The sequence below is a fragment of the Lepisosteus platostomus genome, chromosome 13 (assembly GCF_059453375.1).
Source record: "Lepisosteus platostomus isolate fLepPlt1 chromosome 13, fLepPlt1.hap1, whole genome shotgun sequence".
NCBI classification, from domain to species: Eukaryota; Metazoa; Chordata; class Actinopteri; order Semionotiformes; family Lepisosteidae; genus Lepisosteus; species Lepisosteus platostomus.
The window spans coordinates 11,672,799-11,690,215 of record NC_142623.1 but is presented as its reverse complement, the minus strand read 5'-3'; the positions used below and the strand labels follow the sequence as shown (position 1 = coordinate 11,690,215).

At 39.2% G+C, this 17,417-nt stretch overlaps 1 protein-coding gene across 1 annotated transcript in view; it reads right to left on the bottom strand.

Annotated features, from left to right (window-relative positions):
* Positions 1 to 17,417, bottom strand: part of myom3 (myomesin 3) — a 95,451-nt gene that overhangs the window by 47,556 nt on the left and 30,478 nt on the right. The window contains exons 6-11 of the mRNA XM_088603119.1: positions 12,653 to 12,748; positions 12,093 to 12,181; positions 11,236 to 11,280; positions 5,152 to 5,292; positions 3,864 to 4,025; positions 2,240 to 2,381 (exon numbers count right to left, since the gene is read on the bottom strand). Of these exons, the coding sequence (XP_088459245.1) occupies positions 2,240 to 2,381; positions 3,864 to 4,025; positions 5,152 to 5,292; positions 11,236 to 11,280; positions 12,093 to 12,181; positions 12,653 to 12,748 (675 nt within the window). The remainder of the gene's footprint in view (positions 1 to 2,239; positions 2,382 to 3,863; positions 4,026 to 5,151; positions 5,293 to 11,235; positions 11,281 to 12,092; positions 12,182 to 12,652; positions 12,749 to 17,417) is intronic.

Here is a 17,417-nt window from a genome sequence, read left to right as displayed (position 1 = left end):
TAATGGGGAATGAAAAGGGTGTCTATCGCCTGTATTCAGAGAAGGGGCAGGCTCTTTGTTCGGGTGTCCTCATGCAAAGGGATCCTCAGAACTCCTCTCCGCCAGTAATTGTGGAAGTTCCTACGTCAAAATGCAATCTCTAAACATTTTTTCTTTTCTTGTGAATACCAGATTTGATTATATAAATTAATATAAAAGACACTTGAAGGGTTTATTCTCAGCTCAGACATGCTTGAAATCCAGAAATTAAGTGAAATAATCCCATTATCCTATTATCCAGTTTTTAATTAACCTCTGTATGAAAAAAACTAACATTACCACCAATTATGCATATATGCTGTTGGATAGGGCCTTCTCAAATGGTGTCCTGCTGCACAGTCAATTTCTTTTTTGATTAACTTAATCTGAAAGAAATTCTGGGTTGAAAACATTCTTCAACTGATACTGACAAATTCATGAAAACATTAAAAAACAGAAAAAAATAGCAATCACCTAAAATCCCTTAGCATCTCCTATATCATATTCTTTAGCATGTGTGTTTGGAATTTCATGAGAACTGGCTACCATATTGGGAAGTGTAGAAAGGTACATTATAACTCAGCTGTGAAGGTCACATCCATCTCCCTGGACTCTCAGACCATGCAGATGGCAAACCAGGCAGGAGAGCTTCACTTTCCTCTGTGCAGGCCTGGCAGAGCCAGACAATAGAAATGAGACTCACAGTCAGAGAAACATCTGTCAAGCACTGGAGCCAGTCTGGTATGAATTAAGGCCAATTCTATGATCATCTGTTTCTGTCTTTAAGGAAAGCTTATTTGTGTCTTAACTGTGTCTCAGGTTATAAAAAAGTGATCCCAAGGAATCTGCCTTCATTTGTAGTGTAGTGAAAATATCTTATTTCATAAACTCCTTTTTAAATGTGGAATCTCCAATTTGGAACCCAATTGTTTCAGTGCCTTTCTTTCCAGCAATGACTCCTGTACCCTCGTTACAGGAATAATGAGGACCAATAAACATTCCTCATCCACAATACCACCCTTGAGAAAACATAATTTGGGCTCTCTGCAAACTCTACAGTGCCTCCCCCTCTGACTGGGGGAGAGATGCATTTCAAACTGACATTCCTAGCCTCTCATGTGGCCAATATGTTTCAGGAGTCACCGATTTGCTGAGGACTTTGGACAATGACCAAACCTTACCTGGCATGGTTCTGGGTGTGACTGTTTATGGAATCTCACTTACAGGCCACTAGTGACATGACCCAGGTTAAACTGGTGAGGTCTGGGCCATAGGTCTCAGCCTGTTCTGTTCACAATCACCTTTACTAGATTTAACCCTTAGGAATCCTCTACAGACATTAGATCTTGCCTTTTTTAAAAGAGAAAATGGTTTTGAAATGCATGGGACTTCCTTATCCTGCAATAGTTTAATACAATGGTCCCAATATGTTGAACACACAATACTGTGCTGTTGACAGAAGACTATACTGGATAATCTGATAATGAATTAGTGATATCAAGTGTTTCACTTTTGCTTGTACTGCTTGTGTGTTTAGAAGCTGTTGTAGCCAGACCTGAGTTCTTGTGAGTGAATGGTGTAGGTTCCCAGATTAGTTTGCAGCTGCCCGACAGCAGAATGTATGGGAATAGAAAGAACTGCTCTTACAGCGACCTGACTAAAAGTGGAATACCATGTTAAGAATATCTGCTCAATTCTTACATATTAAACTGGAATTTGTTTCAGTTACAGATATCTAACTAATGTACATTTATGGTTATTACTGATTTATTTGGCTGAGGCTACAGTTTTCTTCTTTGCAAACACCTGGGTTTGTTGGAACATCCTGGGCAAAGCATCTTAATGAAGGGTACAAAAACAGTGTCTGCCTGGGATTTGAACCCACAGCACTCAGATCAGGCCTCTAGACACTCAACACGCCTATGCACTGCTGCTCATGTGACCTGTTAAAAGAACAGCCTCTTCTCATTTATAAATGTGATTTTATAATTACTGGAGTAGCAGGCTGGAGTGTGACACCTGAAGAAGGCTCCACAGTCAAAACATTGTATCTCTTATTTCATTTCCACATGTAATAAACCTTTACCTGTTCCTTGGTTTGTTCAACAGAAAATACAAGCTACTTTCAAATCAGCACTGGCCACGCTGGAAGTTATCACAGTTCAAAGCAGACTGATCCACACCAGGCGGCTGTGTAGTCAAAAGAAGGAGATTCTCCTACCTATCAATATAATAACCAAACACAGGGCCTCCACCATCTGCACTTGGCGGTGTCCAGGTCACAAGCACATAATCCTTGTGCACGTCGCTGCACTCCACACTGAGAGGGGACCCTGGCGCCCCGACTACAGCTGCTGCTGCGTCTGTTAAGGAAATAAATAAGGGATAAGGAGCTGAGTGGCTTCCTGCCTGCCATTAATAACCGGAGAATCTGCTGATGCCAAACTCGGCAGCACGAGAAGGCATCTTTTCAGGAGTTCCTTATTAGAGAGATGGATCTTATCGGGGTCACCACATGGCTCTGTGTCCATGTGGCTATCCAGCAATTCCTCAGCACTCTCTCTCATTCTCACACATTATTCAGCAGGTGCAGATCACTTTGCCTGCTTCTTCAAAGATTTGGATTGCCAACAGAAAACCTACTTATATAGCAAGCAACAACAGAGCAAAGCTGAGCGCTGTAATTACAACTTCTGGCAAAAATGGAAGCTGAGATTTGAAAAGATAGAGAATCTTTTAAAAGCATTTACTACTAACATTAAGATCCAAATCTTGTTTAAAATTGGCGTGAGAGAGCAGATTTCACGCACGATTCACCAGGACTGACTACTGGAAAATGGAACCTCACAGTGGTTGGCAGTGATAATAAGTGCTTTCAGGCATAGCCTGAGAAATAAGTCAAGAAGTGATGAGTGTGTTCCAAAAAATCATGTAAAACATAAACCTCTTTCCTCAAAAGTGCAAAATCAGGGTAGGATATTTTCAATTGACATCCGTGACAATATCCTTAATATAAACTCAAATTGTGCAGAAACCTTAGTCTTATCACCTTAAAACATGGAATACAGGGTATATCTATATTCTTCTTCTTTGTGTTAAACAAAGAAGGCATGAGGATGACTTGTAGATTATATCAGTGTACTTTTTCATGTTTTGAAGTAGAATAAACCATGGAAATAACAGTAACAAACCAGTTTTAATCTCAGGTTAGACCACTGGGGAAGAAGTATAAACACTCAATAGACTGAAATAAATTACTGCACATTCCATACAAGGTTACTAGAGCAATCACCAATACCAGCAGATGAGCTGAATTCTCTCATAAAACAACAAATGACAAAGGTGGTGTAATGCTTCAGGAGTAGATTAATAATGTCTCGGTTAAGATATGCATTGAGGTGTATACGTCCTGACCTCATATAGATATGGTAAGAACTAGGGAAATAATTACAGATAATTGTTGTGTAAGGGATACATAAAGACACAGGTTTGATATTTGGTCCCTGCCCAGACAGGATCTGCCTCAGTTGACCAAGGATGGACCAAGCTCCGGTGGATAGGTTTGAAACACCAAGGCTGCTCCATCCTCAGCCGATTAGGTACTATTCCATTTACTCCTTGAAAATATGGTTACATGTACTGTAGATCCTTTAGACCACTCTTGATGGGAGGACCTACTCCATAACATGTAGGCACAGACTTCATCATCAGCAGAGGAGTATTTTTCATGCTTTGAACACCCTTTAGGAAGTGGACTGGTTTTCTCTGGAATCTGCCCTGGGAATAGTGATCTGTGCAGCTTTATCGACCAATCGTGACCAACCATAAGCAGCCGATTCTCCCACCTTTAACATAGATGTATGCGCTGTGCTCCTTGATTCCACTTGCAGCAGGCAGGCAGATAGTGTAGACACCTTCATGCTCTTTGTGCATCTCCTTCACTGTCAGAGTTGTTGCACTTGGTCCGGTGTTGATCTCAATTCCCTCGGATTCTTTGAGTGGGACCCCTAGAGAGCAAAAGAAAACACGGAACGTTTGGGTAACTTGGGAAATCTCCTATTCAAGCCACAAGCCATGTTTTGAGCCCACAAGCTCATGTTAGAAAAGCAGTCAAGATCACTAAAGCACTAGAGATTCTCTGCTAATAGCAGGTAATGGCCATCGTTATCCAAGTGCCACGGATACAACTTAAGGAGTGTTAAGTGAAGAATTTTCTAATTTCTGAAATGACTACCTGAACAAGGTCATGGCAGCCAAAATCACTCTCTCACAATCTTTTCCAATTGATTATATGTCACAATCCTAAGATAAATGAAGGACATCTCACTGTAGCATTTTACACATTATTGGAAAATAAAATAAATAGGAATTTCAACACTGGAAAATACGATTTTTCCCAGCCTCTAACTCATAATAAGAATAGCAATGTATAGTATTCATTAGAGAAAAGAATGGCTGGCGAAAGTAGGCAATGTCAACTAATATATTTTTATTGCCTTCTAGCTTCCACAATAACTGCACTGCTGTCACAGTCCATGTAAAAGAATAAACTGATTTGTTTTCTTGAAAGCCTTTAGTTTCCTGGGCCTGCCATATTTAATGTTTACTGATTTTGTCAGTGCATTCGGTCAAGATTTCAGTCCAATCTATCCAAGCTACCATCACTGACTTTATGATGATAGATGTTTAAACTAAAAGCTATGATTGAAATTGCCAATTAGTTTTTGATTTGGAATAGCCCCTTGTATGTTCTCTATGTCTCATGTCTCAGCTCGCAGTTTTGTTCACAAAGGAGGTTGAGGAGTTGTAGGCAGACTCCTCTGACTCTCCCACCTTTGAAACACTTGTTTTCTAACACTTCACAGGCAGCACAGAGGGGTGTCTCTCATCCACCACACTACATACCTACTAGAGCTTAGGAGTTCACAGAGGGAGCTATGTTACTGACAGAGCCCTGGCAGAAGTATAATGTGACTGTAGCTTGGTGAATGCTAGTCCCACTTTGGCAGTTAATATATCCTGCCTCATAGACCCTGCAAGCTGATACAGGCAGGTGAACATGTAATTTCTCATGGTGCAATGTCTTTGTAGACATAGCAGTAGAACATCATGCCTCCAAAACAGCAAACTGACCATCTCTAAGCCAGGTGATTCCACGCTGGTGTGCTAGCAAGGCAGAAGAAAATCCGCAAGACAGGGTGAAGGCTTCTCCCTCTTTGGCGAAAGACGGCTTGAAGGCTGCCTCAAAATCTGCCTCCTTCTCAGACGCTGCAACTGTGGAGGAAAAGGAAAATAACTTTCTAGAAGAAACAGGGGTACCTTCTAGAGAGGAGTACAATAATAGCTTTAGGAACAGTGATTTTGTTTTACAGTAGAATCCAATAGAAAATGTAAAACAAACATTGCCAACAGAAAAGACAATAGTGCTACATGAGATATGAGCGTTATTTTACATTGTTTGAAATAGATATTGCAGTGGGGACAAAAACAAATTTCCTGAATCTGTTACTCCTACACCCAGGGACATGGAGCCATCTACCAGATTAGATTATTAATATTTAAATTGATTTGCCCTAATTATTCTTTACTTATTTTCTTTAATTTTCCCCACCTATTACAATTCACAGTACTGATGTTGCCACACCAACACATGAGCTAGTGTGTTAAAGTATGTTAAGACACTTTCAATTAATGACTTATAGAAAAAGTGTTGAAATAGTACTATCTACCTTTAAATACAGTATCTGGGTTCCTTAAAAAAAGTGTCACTGTTGGCCATTTATGTGATGTAAATGATGTCACAACATTTTTCACATGTTAGTTTTTTTTGTCTATGACCACAATTTGTATTCACATGGTTTCATTGACAATTCCTACATATGGAATGTTTTTCTTTCAGTCTTTAAAGATGAAAGAAAACACCCTTTCTACAGTGCTATAGAATAAAAACACTACAATTTAAGAACAACCAAGCCAATTTGGTGGCAGACACATTTAGCTAAGCCTAGTCAATCTCCATCACCAGGCAAGGTATGGTATGTAAAGCATTTTGGAAACATTGGGATATATAAATATATTGAACATCAAAAGAAACTGCTCTACACATGATTGTTTTTAGTCTTATTTTGGAAGTGATTATGATCAAACTCTCTGATGCTATCACAGCTTCTTTCAGGAAATGGAGGAGATCCTAATATCAATTAGCTATGGGTCACTCCTACTGACCATGCGATTCTCTAGTGTTTTGGCAGAGCAGCATATGTTGTATATAAGCATATGGTATTTACAGTACATCTTGTACTACATTTGTAGTCAATCAGTATCTTACATTTAAATTTTTACATCTGCTTTACTGCTTCCTTTTCTAAGTATACAATAGCTCAAAAGATCTAACAGAGAGCTGGAATTCCCAGGAGACCAAATGAAAAACAAACATAAAAGGACAGGACACTCTTTTTGTCACAGTGTTGCAACTTCCTTGTGCTGATTGATCACTTTTGTGGAAATCACTTATGTGCTTCAGCTGAGCATTTTCAGAGTGTCTTGGCTACTGGGGTTGTGGAAACAATGTTATGGGTGGCATCAAAGACAAGACAACATTACCTGCCAAGAAAAAAGATGACCTACATTCACAGCTGAGTGCTGATAAGGAAGATAATTCTAATGCTGGTCACTTTGGTAAGAGTGGGGGCATTCAAATAAAGAACTGATTGGCCAAAAGTTTGTTTTCTGTTTTTGTTTCTGTACGCCCAAGTTTGAAAGCATAAAATGCAGATTTAAAGAAACGTTCTGGAGGTGGTTCTCACCCACTTTCCTCTCACCTGAACACAAATGTCACATCTCTAGAGCACCCACGTACTGTACAGTATACATCATTCTCACCCCTGCCCAGCTTCACCTTTTTGTACATGGCAAAAATCATCTCATCTCCATGTCTTTTGGGACACACTGCTTGTAAATTTTTGTTCCATACGAAAGCCTGCTTAAAAATATAGCTATATCTTTCGATTTATACATCAAAATATATTCTGTTTAATGAATTGAGAGATACCCTCTAACTAGGGCTTGGATGAACTGCCATCGTTTCACTCAATTAAGTAAATAGACCAATTAAAGGGACTATGACTATCGACTATGGCCTTTTGTCTCAGTTTGATACTACCTATCAAAATTTAATACTCTGAACTTCTATATGCAATCGTCTTTTTTTACATGTTTTTGGAACATTTAAAATGGTTAAAAAATGAACTGTGATTTGAAGGAGCCTTTGAAAGCCAACATTGAAACATGTCTTCCATATTTATAAGGCTATTTTGCCACCTGTAAGGCCTAGTGATAGACAGCACGTAGCGGGGCTATGACATTTTTTAATCAGTGTGAGAAAATCCTGGAAGTTGAGATGTGGCATAAATTGAGTGTCTTACATTGCAGACCATCTTCATTACTTTAATGTGGCACAGATGTAAAGCTGAAAACAATTTTAATCACTGCCTAATTCTTCATCTTAGAATTCATACCTCAGTTTTTAAGAGCTGCTTGGGAGCCATACATTTGAAGCCTTCCGCTTGCACTATAATTAGATTGGGTTTTATTAAAGTTTGCTACACCTGAAGAAAAAAAAGATGAAGAATCCTGTGTGTAAGCTCAGAATCCAATGAAAATCCATTTCACAAGTTTACCTCAGTGAATTAATTGCAATGAGAATAAAGTGCTATTAAAAGAAAGAGGTACTGTATCACATGATAAATATGGGTGTTTCTGTTGTAGATGGAGATACATTTAAGTGAGACAATGAAGGTCCACAGAAGGTTTAGCCAGAAATGGATGTAAGGAAATGAAAAATGAAATAGAAGAAAGACATGTCATTCTTAACAAGCTGCTAAGGGAAAAAAAATCTGTATTTGACTCCAAGCAGCATTCCACAGAAAGGAGCAGTGCGGAGCTGTGGCTAAGGATCTGCACCTGTGGCTGGGCTGAAAGGTTGCTGGTTTGTATCCCACAGCTGACAGAGGAATCCTACTCTGTTGGGCCCCTGAGCAAGGCCCTTAACTCCAATTGCTCCAGGGGGGCCGTATAAATGGCTGACCCTGTGCTCTGATCCCAAGCTTCTCTCCCTGTCTGTGTGTCTCATAGAGACTAGGTTGGGTGTATGCTAAAAGAAATTGTATATGGCCAATAAAGTGATCTTTCTTATCTTACAGAAAACAATGAACGTTTTGTTCAACGTTTAGACACCTAATTGGGTCAATTTTTTTAAGGAACTCCTTTATTTCTGAAAAGATAGCCTCATCTTTTCTAAAACGCATAAGACCAGGTTCAAGGTTCATCTAGGGTGATCAACAGGGACGGGTCGTCTCATTATAACATGACATAAACAGTTGCATGGGCCATCTGGTTTATTGGGTTTTGAAGCACACTGTGTGGCAAACAAGTGCAGCATCATCTTCAAAGAGAAGCTCTCTGATCACCATGCACCTAACTTTTGATGTTGCAATCAGATCTCTGATCGATTATGTGTGGAATGCGAGTGGTAGTATAAAAGTATATACACATACTTTTATGTGCCTTTATATAAGGTTTAAGCTACATATGGAGCTTTGGCAACCTTCCAGATAAACACTTAATGTGGTTGAACCAACCGCATAACAGGTAGTAATACTGTACTTATCATTCAAGTAATAAATTTGAATTAATAAAATATTTTATATCTCACACTTGGAAATACAGACTGTGGATCTGATATTCAGCTCTGGTACCATGTGTGAGAAAAGAGGAGGGTGGGCACCGTGTTCCTCTTCCTCCAGAAATGTGCACAGTCATAGCCATCTGCCATTTTATTCACTGTGAACCCTATTGCATCCACAGCAGAGTTAGTATTGAAAGAAAAAAATGATAAAGCTCTCACAGACAACATTACAGTCTTAGAGGGGTCACTTTTGCCCAGCAAGCCAAATCTAATGCTCAGTCCTGGGGCTCAGTTAATCCTTTGCTTTTTGGACAGGAATTGCGACTAGCTAATAACATAGTCTGGTCCATTCCTGGACTACAGGGCTCATCCTGTGTTCAAGGAGACTTCCTTTTCTGGCTCAGCCATTCAGAAGGCCCTAGTTTTAAAGTACTTCTACAGAAAGGTCAAAATACCACCTGTTCTTTAAAGCATATCAGAAGATACCATTATGATGAGTAATTACTATATGACATTGCACAAATGTGATCATGTTCCTATGGTCATATTGACTTTTCCAGGATGGAGGTGTCTTTTAAGCATCAAAGTACAACTAGATAACAAGCAGCTAAGTTATTTAAATCAAAACCTTTTTCTATCTACTTTCTTTTCTATTTCTATTAATGGTGTCACTCATGCAGCAAGCATCTTTTTTTTGTCCAGGAAGGGACAATCCAATTTTGTATTCTGGCAGCACTTGTGCTGTTTATTGCATGACTTCATTTCCATTTGCAATAGCTAATAACTAGAATGTTTTTCAGCAGAAATTAAAATGAGGAGGATTAGCATCTGAAGATATTTTAGTCATTAGATCAAAACTGGCATTTGCCAAAGTTGGGATTTTCTAATGCGCTTTATCCTTGCATTTTGTCTCCGTTAATGTGCTTGTTTTCCAAGTTCACTGTGCCACGTGACATTCACTCCGAGTGGAAGGATTGTTTTGACATTGGCATTATTGCAAATGAGAATGGGCTGTTAATCCGTTGAGGTGAAATCAAGGGGCATCCCTAATTCACAGTAAGGTCTGATTAAATACTAACAAAATTACACCTGAATATTTTCCAGTAAATTCACTTACCCTAAATATCATAAACCCTGGACAATTAAATTTAGAAATGCAAGTCTAGGACTACTGCTGATCTAGTTCTGTGAAATTGTGCTTTCCTGTTCTACTGATATCTGATATCGATCACATGTGTGAAAGCAAAATCCCAATTTTAATACAGCCTGGTATTTTTCCTAACCTGGTACCCCAGAACCTAGACATTTCATTTCCAATGATTGCTCAGTGGCTCATCTGTATCTTTAAGCAAACTAATATTTGCTTAAAAAACAGAGCCAGATTTCTGGCTCTGTAAGGGTCAAGAAATTTCAGAAGGCCTTTAAGTTTTAGCAAACTGGAAGTTGATGCTTTTTTTTAACAGCTTTTTTGTTTCATTGGAAAATTGCTTTTTCCAATTGAGGGTAAGAGTAGTTGGAAAGATATCAGGATCTAAGAGCCCAGCCTCAACCCTAACTATAAACCTCAACATTAAAATCAAAATGCCTAGGACATCTGACACCTGCATATATAGTATGCCCCTTGTGATATTCAATAAAAATGCATTGTAAGCTTTTGTTAGCTTGAACACGCTCATCAAAAAAACAAGTTTGTCATTGGATTTGATTGGAGAATGGTGTCCAAATTAATGACCATCATGGACAACGTCTCCCACCCCCTCTATGACATGCTTGTGGGAGTGAAGAGCACGTTCAGCAATAGGCTGATCCAACCAGGGTCTTGCCTACTGCCAGAAAACTTTACAACTCATCCATTGTGTGTCTGGGCAGGGGCAATATTAACCTGTTTTGGGACTAAACCTGAATCCTCTGTTTACAACTGGCCACAGAACAATTTCCACAGAAATATGTGGAAGTGGGTTGGGCAATTTATCAATAATTGTGTAATATATATTTACACTTGTACAATATGCTCGTGGACTGTTTAATACATTTTCTTTATGCACTTTACATTCTGGTTTATTTTGTATATTTTGTATTGTGTGCAATTCTTTATACTCCATTTTTAATTGCACTTCTCACTGACTGTATTTATTGTATTGTAATATTTTATTGTTGTATTATTACCTTGTAATTTTCTGTGTTGATTGCGCTTGGCTGCTGTTGCACTGCACTTATGGGATTTATAAAGTATCTATCTTTTGATAATTATTTGCAAGTGCCTCCAATACAAATTGGCACTGGCAGGCTGACTGTAATTTATTAGTCATAGACACAAAGGGTGTATCATTATCAAAACATGTGTACTACAATTAGTAATAATAATAACAGTGATTTACTTCTTTACTTCTGAAATTTTACTTGAAGTAAGTGAAGACTTTAGAGTGCTTTAAGGAAAGCCAGAGACAAAGTCGTTCTTCAGTTTCAGTTTCCATACAGAAATTCCATACATTGTCCATACAGAAATTTCTCATTTGAAAGGATGTTCTTACTTTGGGCTTGTGTATGGTCATATCCTGACTGCGGACCATGGCATGCTGAAATGAATCAAACCAGAAGAGCCACATTAATCCAAAGCACATCAAATATTCCCTTTCACAGTAAGAAAAGAGTTTTTTGAAGTATACATGCTAAAGAAGAGTAGGAACATTGTCTCAGAAATACACTGTTATCGTGGATTTACCCTTTTCAGTAGATGTCACTGTTATTGTCCATTTACAATGTTTCAAAGAAGGCCAATTCGTTCTTTTGTTCTTTAATTGGAAACTGTCTTTTTCTTAATAAAAGGGCATAAAAGGCATATTGCTTGCAGCCAATATGGCTGATAGATCTTGTCAGTTAGACAGACTCACGCTTTTCTATTTCCTTTGAGAAATCATATCTCAGCCTCACATTAAAACATAGTCAGAAAACAGTAGGGCAGCACAGAAATGCGTTAAAGTCTCTGAATAATTAAAGCTTAAATGACACTCAAATGAGGGACTAGTTGAGCTGCCTTGAGGAATTTGATATGAAAGAATGAAATATGAAAGAGAGGGGAAAAAAAAGCAAAAACTTAGAAATAATATCAATGATCATCCAGGAGTGCTTGTCAATGTTTTGACATCCCTCCTCCAGACACCTAAGACTGAGAATCCAAAACAAGAAATCTAGCAGGGAAATGTTTTTTTCTCTTGCTGAGATACTGGTTAGTGATGCTGAATATGAGCGTGACCCCTAGATAAAACTGTTAAAATGTGAATGCTGAAACCCATTTGTTGGGGAGAGAACACCACTTCTGCCTATAATGATGCTGTCTGCCTCACGAGCTGTGAAATATATATATATGTAAAAAAATAAATTTCCTTACAGTTTACAAAGACCATAGCGTAGGAGGAAGCTGTGCCCAAGCAACTTGTGATCACTATTCTGTATTCCCCTGAATCATCAGGAGTACATCTGAAATAAAAAAATAAATGAAAATGTCTGTTTATTTCTTCACTATTAGTCGTTTTCAATGATGGAGAAATTCTGTGAGCCTTGGTAAGCCTACATACCTTATCCTACTGTTCCTTTGTGCCTGATGCCTAGTCACTTACTATATGAAAAAGTTCTCTCTTTGTTCGTGATCTTATTATGACATAAAAAGTCACAATTCTTGTCTGCTTAATCACAAAACCAAGGCTGCTTGGTTTTTCGGAGGAACGGATCTATGTAATGCCTCTTGTTTCTTTAATGCATTAAAACCTATGCGTTAAAGGTCAGATCAGCAGGTAGAAAATTTTGACGATGCTTTGTTTGCAAACGGCACCACAGTCCAAGTAACACCCTCATTAAAGACACAGTGTCATATAACAATAGTCATAATCTCATAGCACTATCATTTTTATGACATTTATCATAATACAAAGTGTATGAACCTTGTCTTACCTTTTGATCTCCAGTGTGTGGAGACCATACATTTTCTGTATCTTGTGCTTCCAGGGCTGAAGTGAGGACCTTTGTAATGGAATTCCATCCTTATACCTGATCAAACACAGTCAATGATTAACACTCAGGGGACTGTCAGTTAAAGCACAAAACAGGCAGAAATAAGGAAGAAAGAGAAAAAGGAAGGATCAAGAGAAGGAAATTCTTAATGAATCTGAGATGGGTGTCACTATTCTCTTTAGAGACCAGTGGTTTCTTCCTGGCTATCCTCTCATGAAGAGCATTCCCTGGCAGTCTTTTCTGATGCTTGTGGCATGCACACTGACAGTATCAGCAGCAAGAGAGAGACCTGCAGATCCTTAAATTGTTCTTTGGGGGTTTTTGTGACATGCTGTGTGAATTTCCAGGTTGCTCTTGAAGAGATCTTGGCAGGGTGATTTTTCATTTGTAGATTGTGTAACAGTCAATGTTCGGAACCCCAGATGGTTTAGAAATTGTTTTTTTTTGCCTCTCCAGACCGATGATCATCAAGTACTCTTTGTTGGAGGACCTCTGAAATCCCTATTTCAGCAGTAGCATGAGATATTCCCACCAACCTGGATGTTTCTGATCATTATTTAACCACCTGTGTCTAATTACACTCTTAATTGTGCTAAGCTAACATGGAGTTAAAATATCATTTCACATACACAGACTTTTAATTATTCTTTTTTTCTGCTTCATAAACAATTGAGTCTCAAAACACCAAAGTGGTAAATACAAACACTTTTGGTCATGTGAAAAAGCAGTTTTGACAACAAGAGCATGGTAAGAAATTTTAAATGCAATGATTATACTGGGTGTTCACCAACCATTTCTCAATTTGTACTTGTACAATAGGTAGCTCAGGAGGCTTCAGCACAGGGCTGATAATGCCAAGACCTAGGTTCAATTCTTTCCTGTTTCAAAGAGAAAGTGGACAGTACACAGTACACCTCAGCGCCTGTTTATGAGAAGCATGACTCTAATGCGTTTCTTTCCTTACGGCCTGACCTGGTTATGAACTGCACATACAATGCTGTTTTGTTCAGGACCAAAGTAGCATACTGTATAACCAAGGCATTTTTTTCAATGACTTTGTCAGAAATTTCCTGAGACATTGATAGTCGAACACAATGATGGCTGTTTTGGTAGAACATCAGCACAGTTCCTCGTGCATTTCTTCTTTCTAATAATTCCTTGGTTTTGTATAGAAGTTCAGTTTTCATTCTAAAGTACCTTGAAGCACTTTCCAAGCTGATAGGGACCCACTTTATGCATCACTGAAGTGTTTACTGGAGTGACAAACAGCACCCATTCGGCAGCAGCAACCCCTCTGCACAGCAGGTAGAGATGTGAAACTACTGTACAGTGTACTGCCTCAGACAGGAACTATACTGCATTGCAACAGCCAGAAATGATATTGTACTAGCTCAGGTGAAGCATTATAATGTTCTTACATCTCCAGAAAGTGTACTGTACTGCTACTGCCAGAAACAGTACTGTATCTCAGAAAGGAACTATAATTGACTGCCAGTCCTAGGAAGTATACTATAGTACCAAAGCTAGAAACCATACTCTACTGCTGGTACTACAAAGTATACTACATTGCTACTACGAAAGCCAGAAACTATACTATACTACCTCAGACAGGAACTATACTGTACTGCTAGTGCCAGGAAGTATACTGTACAGCCCCAGACAGTGCTGTACTGCCAGAAATTATACCGTAGTGTCACATCCAAAAGCAAATACCCTCATTTTTCACCATTTTAACATCTTTGGCATCCTTGGTAATGTTCCTGTACTGTTTAACATTGTTCTGTTTGACACTTGGATTTTTCATCATGCAGCCTGAGATAGCTGTGGCTTTTTTCCATTTGTTAAAGCGCAGAGGCATCAAGTAACACACAGCGCAATTCATTTTGATTTCCGATATCATACGTGCATGTCAAAACGAGACAGCGGCTAAAATGGGCTTTGGAGACAAATGTGACTTGGAATCCATTCTCATTCATGTGAGCACTTTGAGGAGGAGGAATGTTCTTGAGAGGCTTATTCAACCGAAAAATCACAGAGTGGAGTGAAAGGTTATGTGGCCGTAACTGCTCAAGCATGGAGCAATGTTCTTTCATCATAAAACAAAAGACTGCAAATGACAGTACTTTAACATGCATACTTCAGCCTGACGAACAAGGTTTCTATTGAATAAAATTGGTGATATATAACCTACTGTATGTTCTCAAGAGTGAGGATATAGTGAGTAATAAGCCAAGACTGGCTTCAGGAGGAGCAGCTCAGTGGCGCAGTGGTTAGCACTGATACCTTGCGGTGCTTGAGGATTTGGGTTCAATTCCTGGGGTGTTGTTTGCGTGGAGTTTGTAATTTCTCCCCATGTTAGTGTGCGTTTCCTCTGGGTGTTCCGGTTTCCTCCCACAGTCCACAAACATACAGGTAGGTTAATTGGCTTCTGGGAAAAATGGCCCTGGTGTGAGTTGCATCTGTGTGAGGCCTGTGACGGACCGGTGCCCCATCCAGGGTGTATCCTGCCTTGTACATATTACTTACCAGTATAGGCTTCCAGTCCACTGCAACTTGTGGTAACAATATGGGAGTGGGAGGAGCCACAGCAAACACCAGTAAAGAGGCTTGCAAGAACCCCCCAAAAAAGGAAAAAGAAAAACGCACCGTTTGGAACAGCTGCGTCCAGGCTGGACTGTCCCTATTTATCAGGGTCCCTTCTGGAGGAAAAGTTAGACTGCTTGGAACAGCAGGATTCGCCCGGGACTATCCCTGTTTAGCGGGGTCCAGACTTGAAGAAAAGGAGAACGTGAGGCCAAAACAAAAGAAAACTTAATCTGCCCTGGTGAGTGTGAATCCTCATAGCTGGACAGGAGGAAAAAAAAAGTAAAAACGAGGCCTAAACGCTCTCATAACAGTCCCCTCTGGAATGTTCTCCCCTTGCGGGGTTTTCCTCATCCCGCTGGGGAGGTGCTCAGCTTGTTCTTAAAAGACCTCTACAGCTGTGGTTGCCAGGGCAGATGTGGTTGCTAAGGCAACGCATCACCCTCAATCCAGGGCTCCGCCTCCACACTGAACACGCCCCCACGTTATGCCACACTGTACTGGGCAAAGTGGTTAGAAATTGGATGAATGGATGACTTCAACATCACTTCACTTGACTGTATGAGACTGCTTTAAGGAACTGCTTTCCTTCATAAGCACTGTATTTCTAGGTGCAAGCTGTAGCACGCTGAGCTTTATTTAAGAAATAACGGTAATTTTGTTGATGTGGTATGGAAAAAATGGGTCTTTAGTAAGCAACAACATGCTAAATGCTCTGCTCATTCTTGTTATTGATGTCTTCTAGTGTCACCTGTGAAACTGTGGGAGGTCCAGCGTACCTTTAGTGCATTGCAGTACAACTGCTGAGTAGCATAACATAGGAGACAGGGCTGTCTCAAAGTAGAAGGAAGATGCCATTAATCGTATTACATAAAATGACAAATTCTGACCAAATATTACTGCAAGGAAAAAAATCTGTTGTGCCTTAGTGTTGTTAATGAAATCCACAGAACAGTGACAGATTAATAGCTGCTTAGCTTAGAAACTGTACAGTAAGAGACCTCTAAAAGTATAATAGGCAAAAAAAAGTTAATGAGAAAATGAAGTTTGTTATAAATAATAAATGACCTAAGTGTCCAGCTAAGCCTGAGCTTTGGTGAATTGGTTAACTGCATATAATTATAGAAACATAAAACTCACAGCTAACTCTTGCTTTTTTAGTCAGTTAGAATTTTCTCTGAGCAGGACAACTGACCTCCCATTTTTCAATTCTGACAACTAAGACCTTAATAAAATGCCCGGGTAGGTTGGGATTTATCTACATTTCTGTTTTTATCCACACTGGATGCTTTCAGAACACAGTAATGTTTTTTTCTTTGCTTTCATGACAAGAAATCGAATAAACTACTGCTGGGAACTGAGCATACTGAAGCTGACCTGTGGTTCATATTTTTCTAGATATTAGTAATAAGAGCCCATATTGGAGTTATCTTTGACATGGTTTCTAAACTGCAGTAATGCATTACTCTACGAGAGGTCTACACACTCTACAAGAGAACTTTTTTGACTCTCTTCAAATCCAAACTTAAAACATGCCTTTTTATCAAGGTCTACATCAGAATGACCTACATCTGTAAAAACATTTTTCTTCTTTTACATTTTATTGTTTTTTTGTGTGCCTTTTTTCATTATGTAGTACATCCTTGGGTTTGGAAAGGCACTTTACAATTATTTCATATAATTTTAATATAAATATTATTTTAGGTATAATAATAATAGAAAAATGAGAAGAAAAATGAATGGATTTACCATAATCATCATAGAACATGTTTCATATACCGTTAATATTAATTGTTTTAACATTTTATGCCCATTTGTCTTATTTTGTTGCTAATTGATCAAGGGGCTACACAAGTAGTAGTAGTTAGTAGTTAGCGCTGCTGCCTTGCAGCACAGGGGCCATGGTTTCAGTTCCTTGGGTGCTTTCTGTATGGAGTTCATATGTTCTTTTCGTGTGGTTTTCGCCTGGAGCTCCACTTTCCTCCCACAGTCCAAAGACGTTCTTGTAGGTTAAGTGGCTTCTGGCCCTGGTGTGAGTGTGAGTGTTTGTGTCTGTTTGCCCGGAGATGGTTTGGCATCCATAGACTACATTGGGGGTGTTTCCAGGATAGGCTCGGGCTCC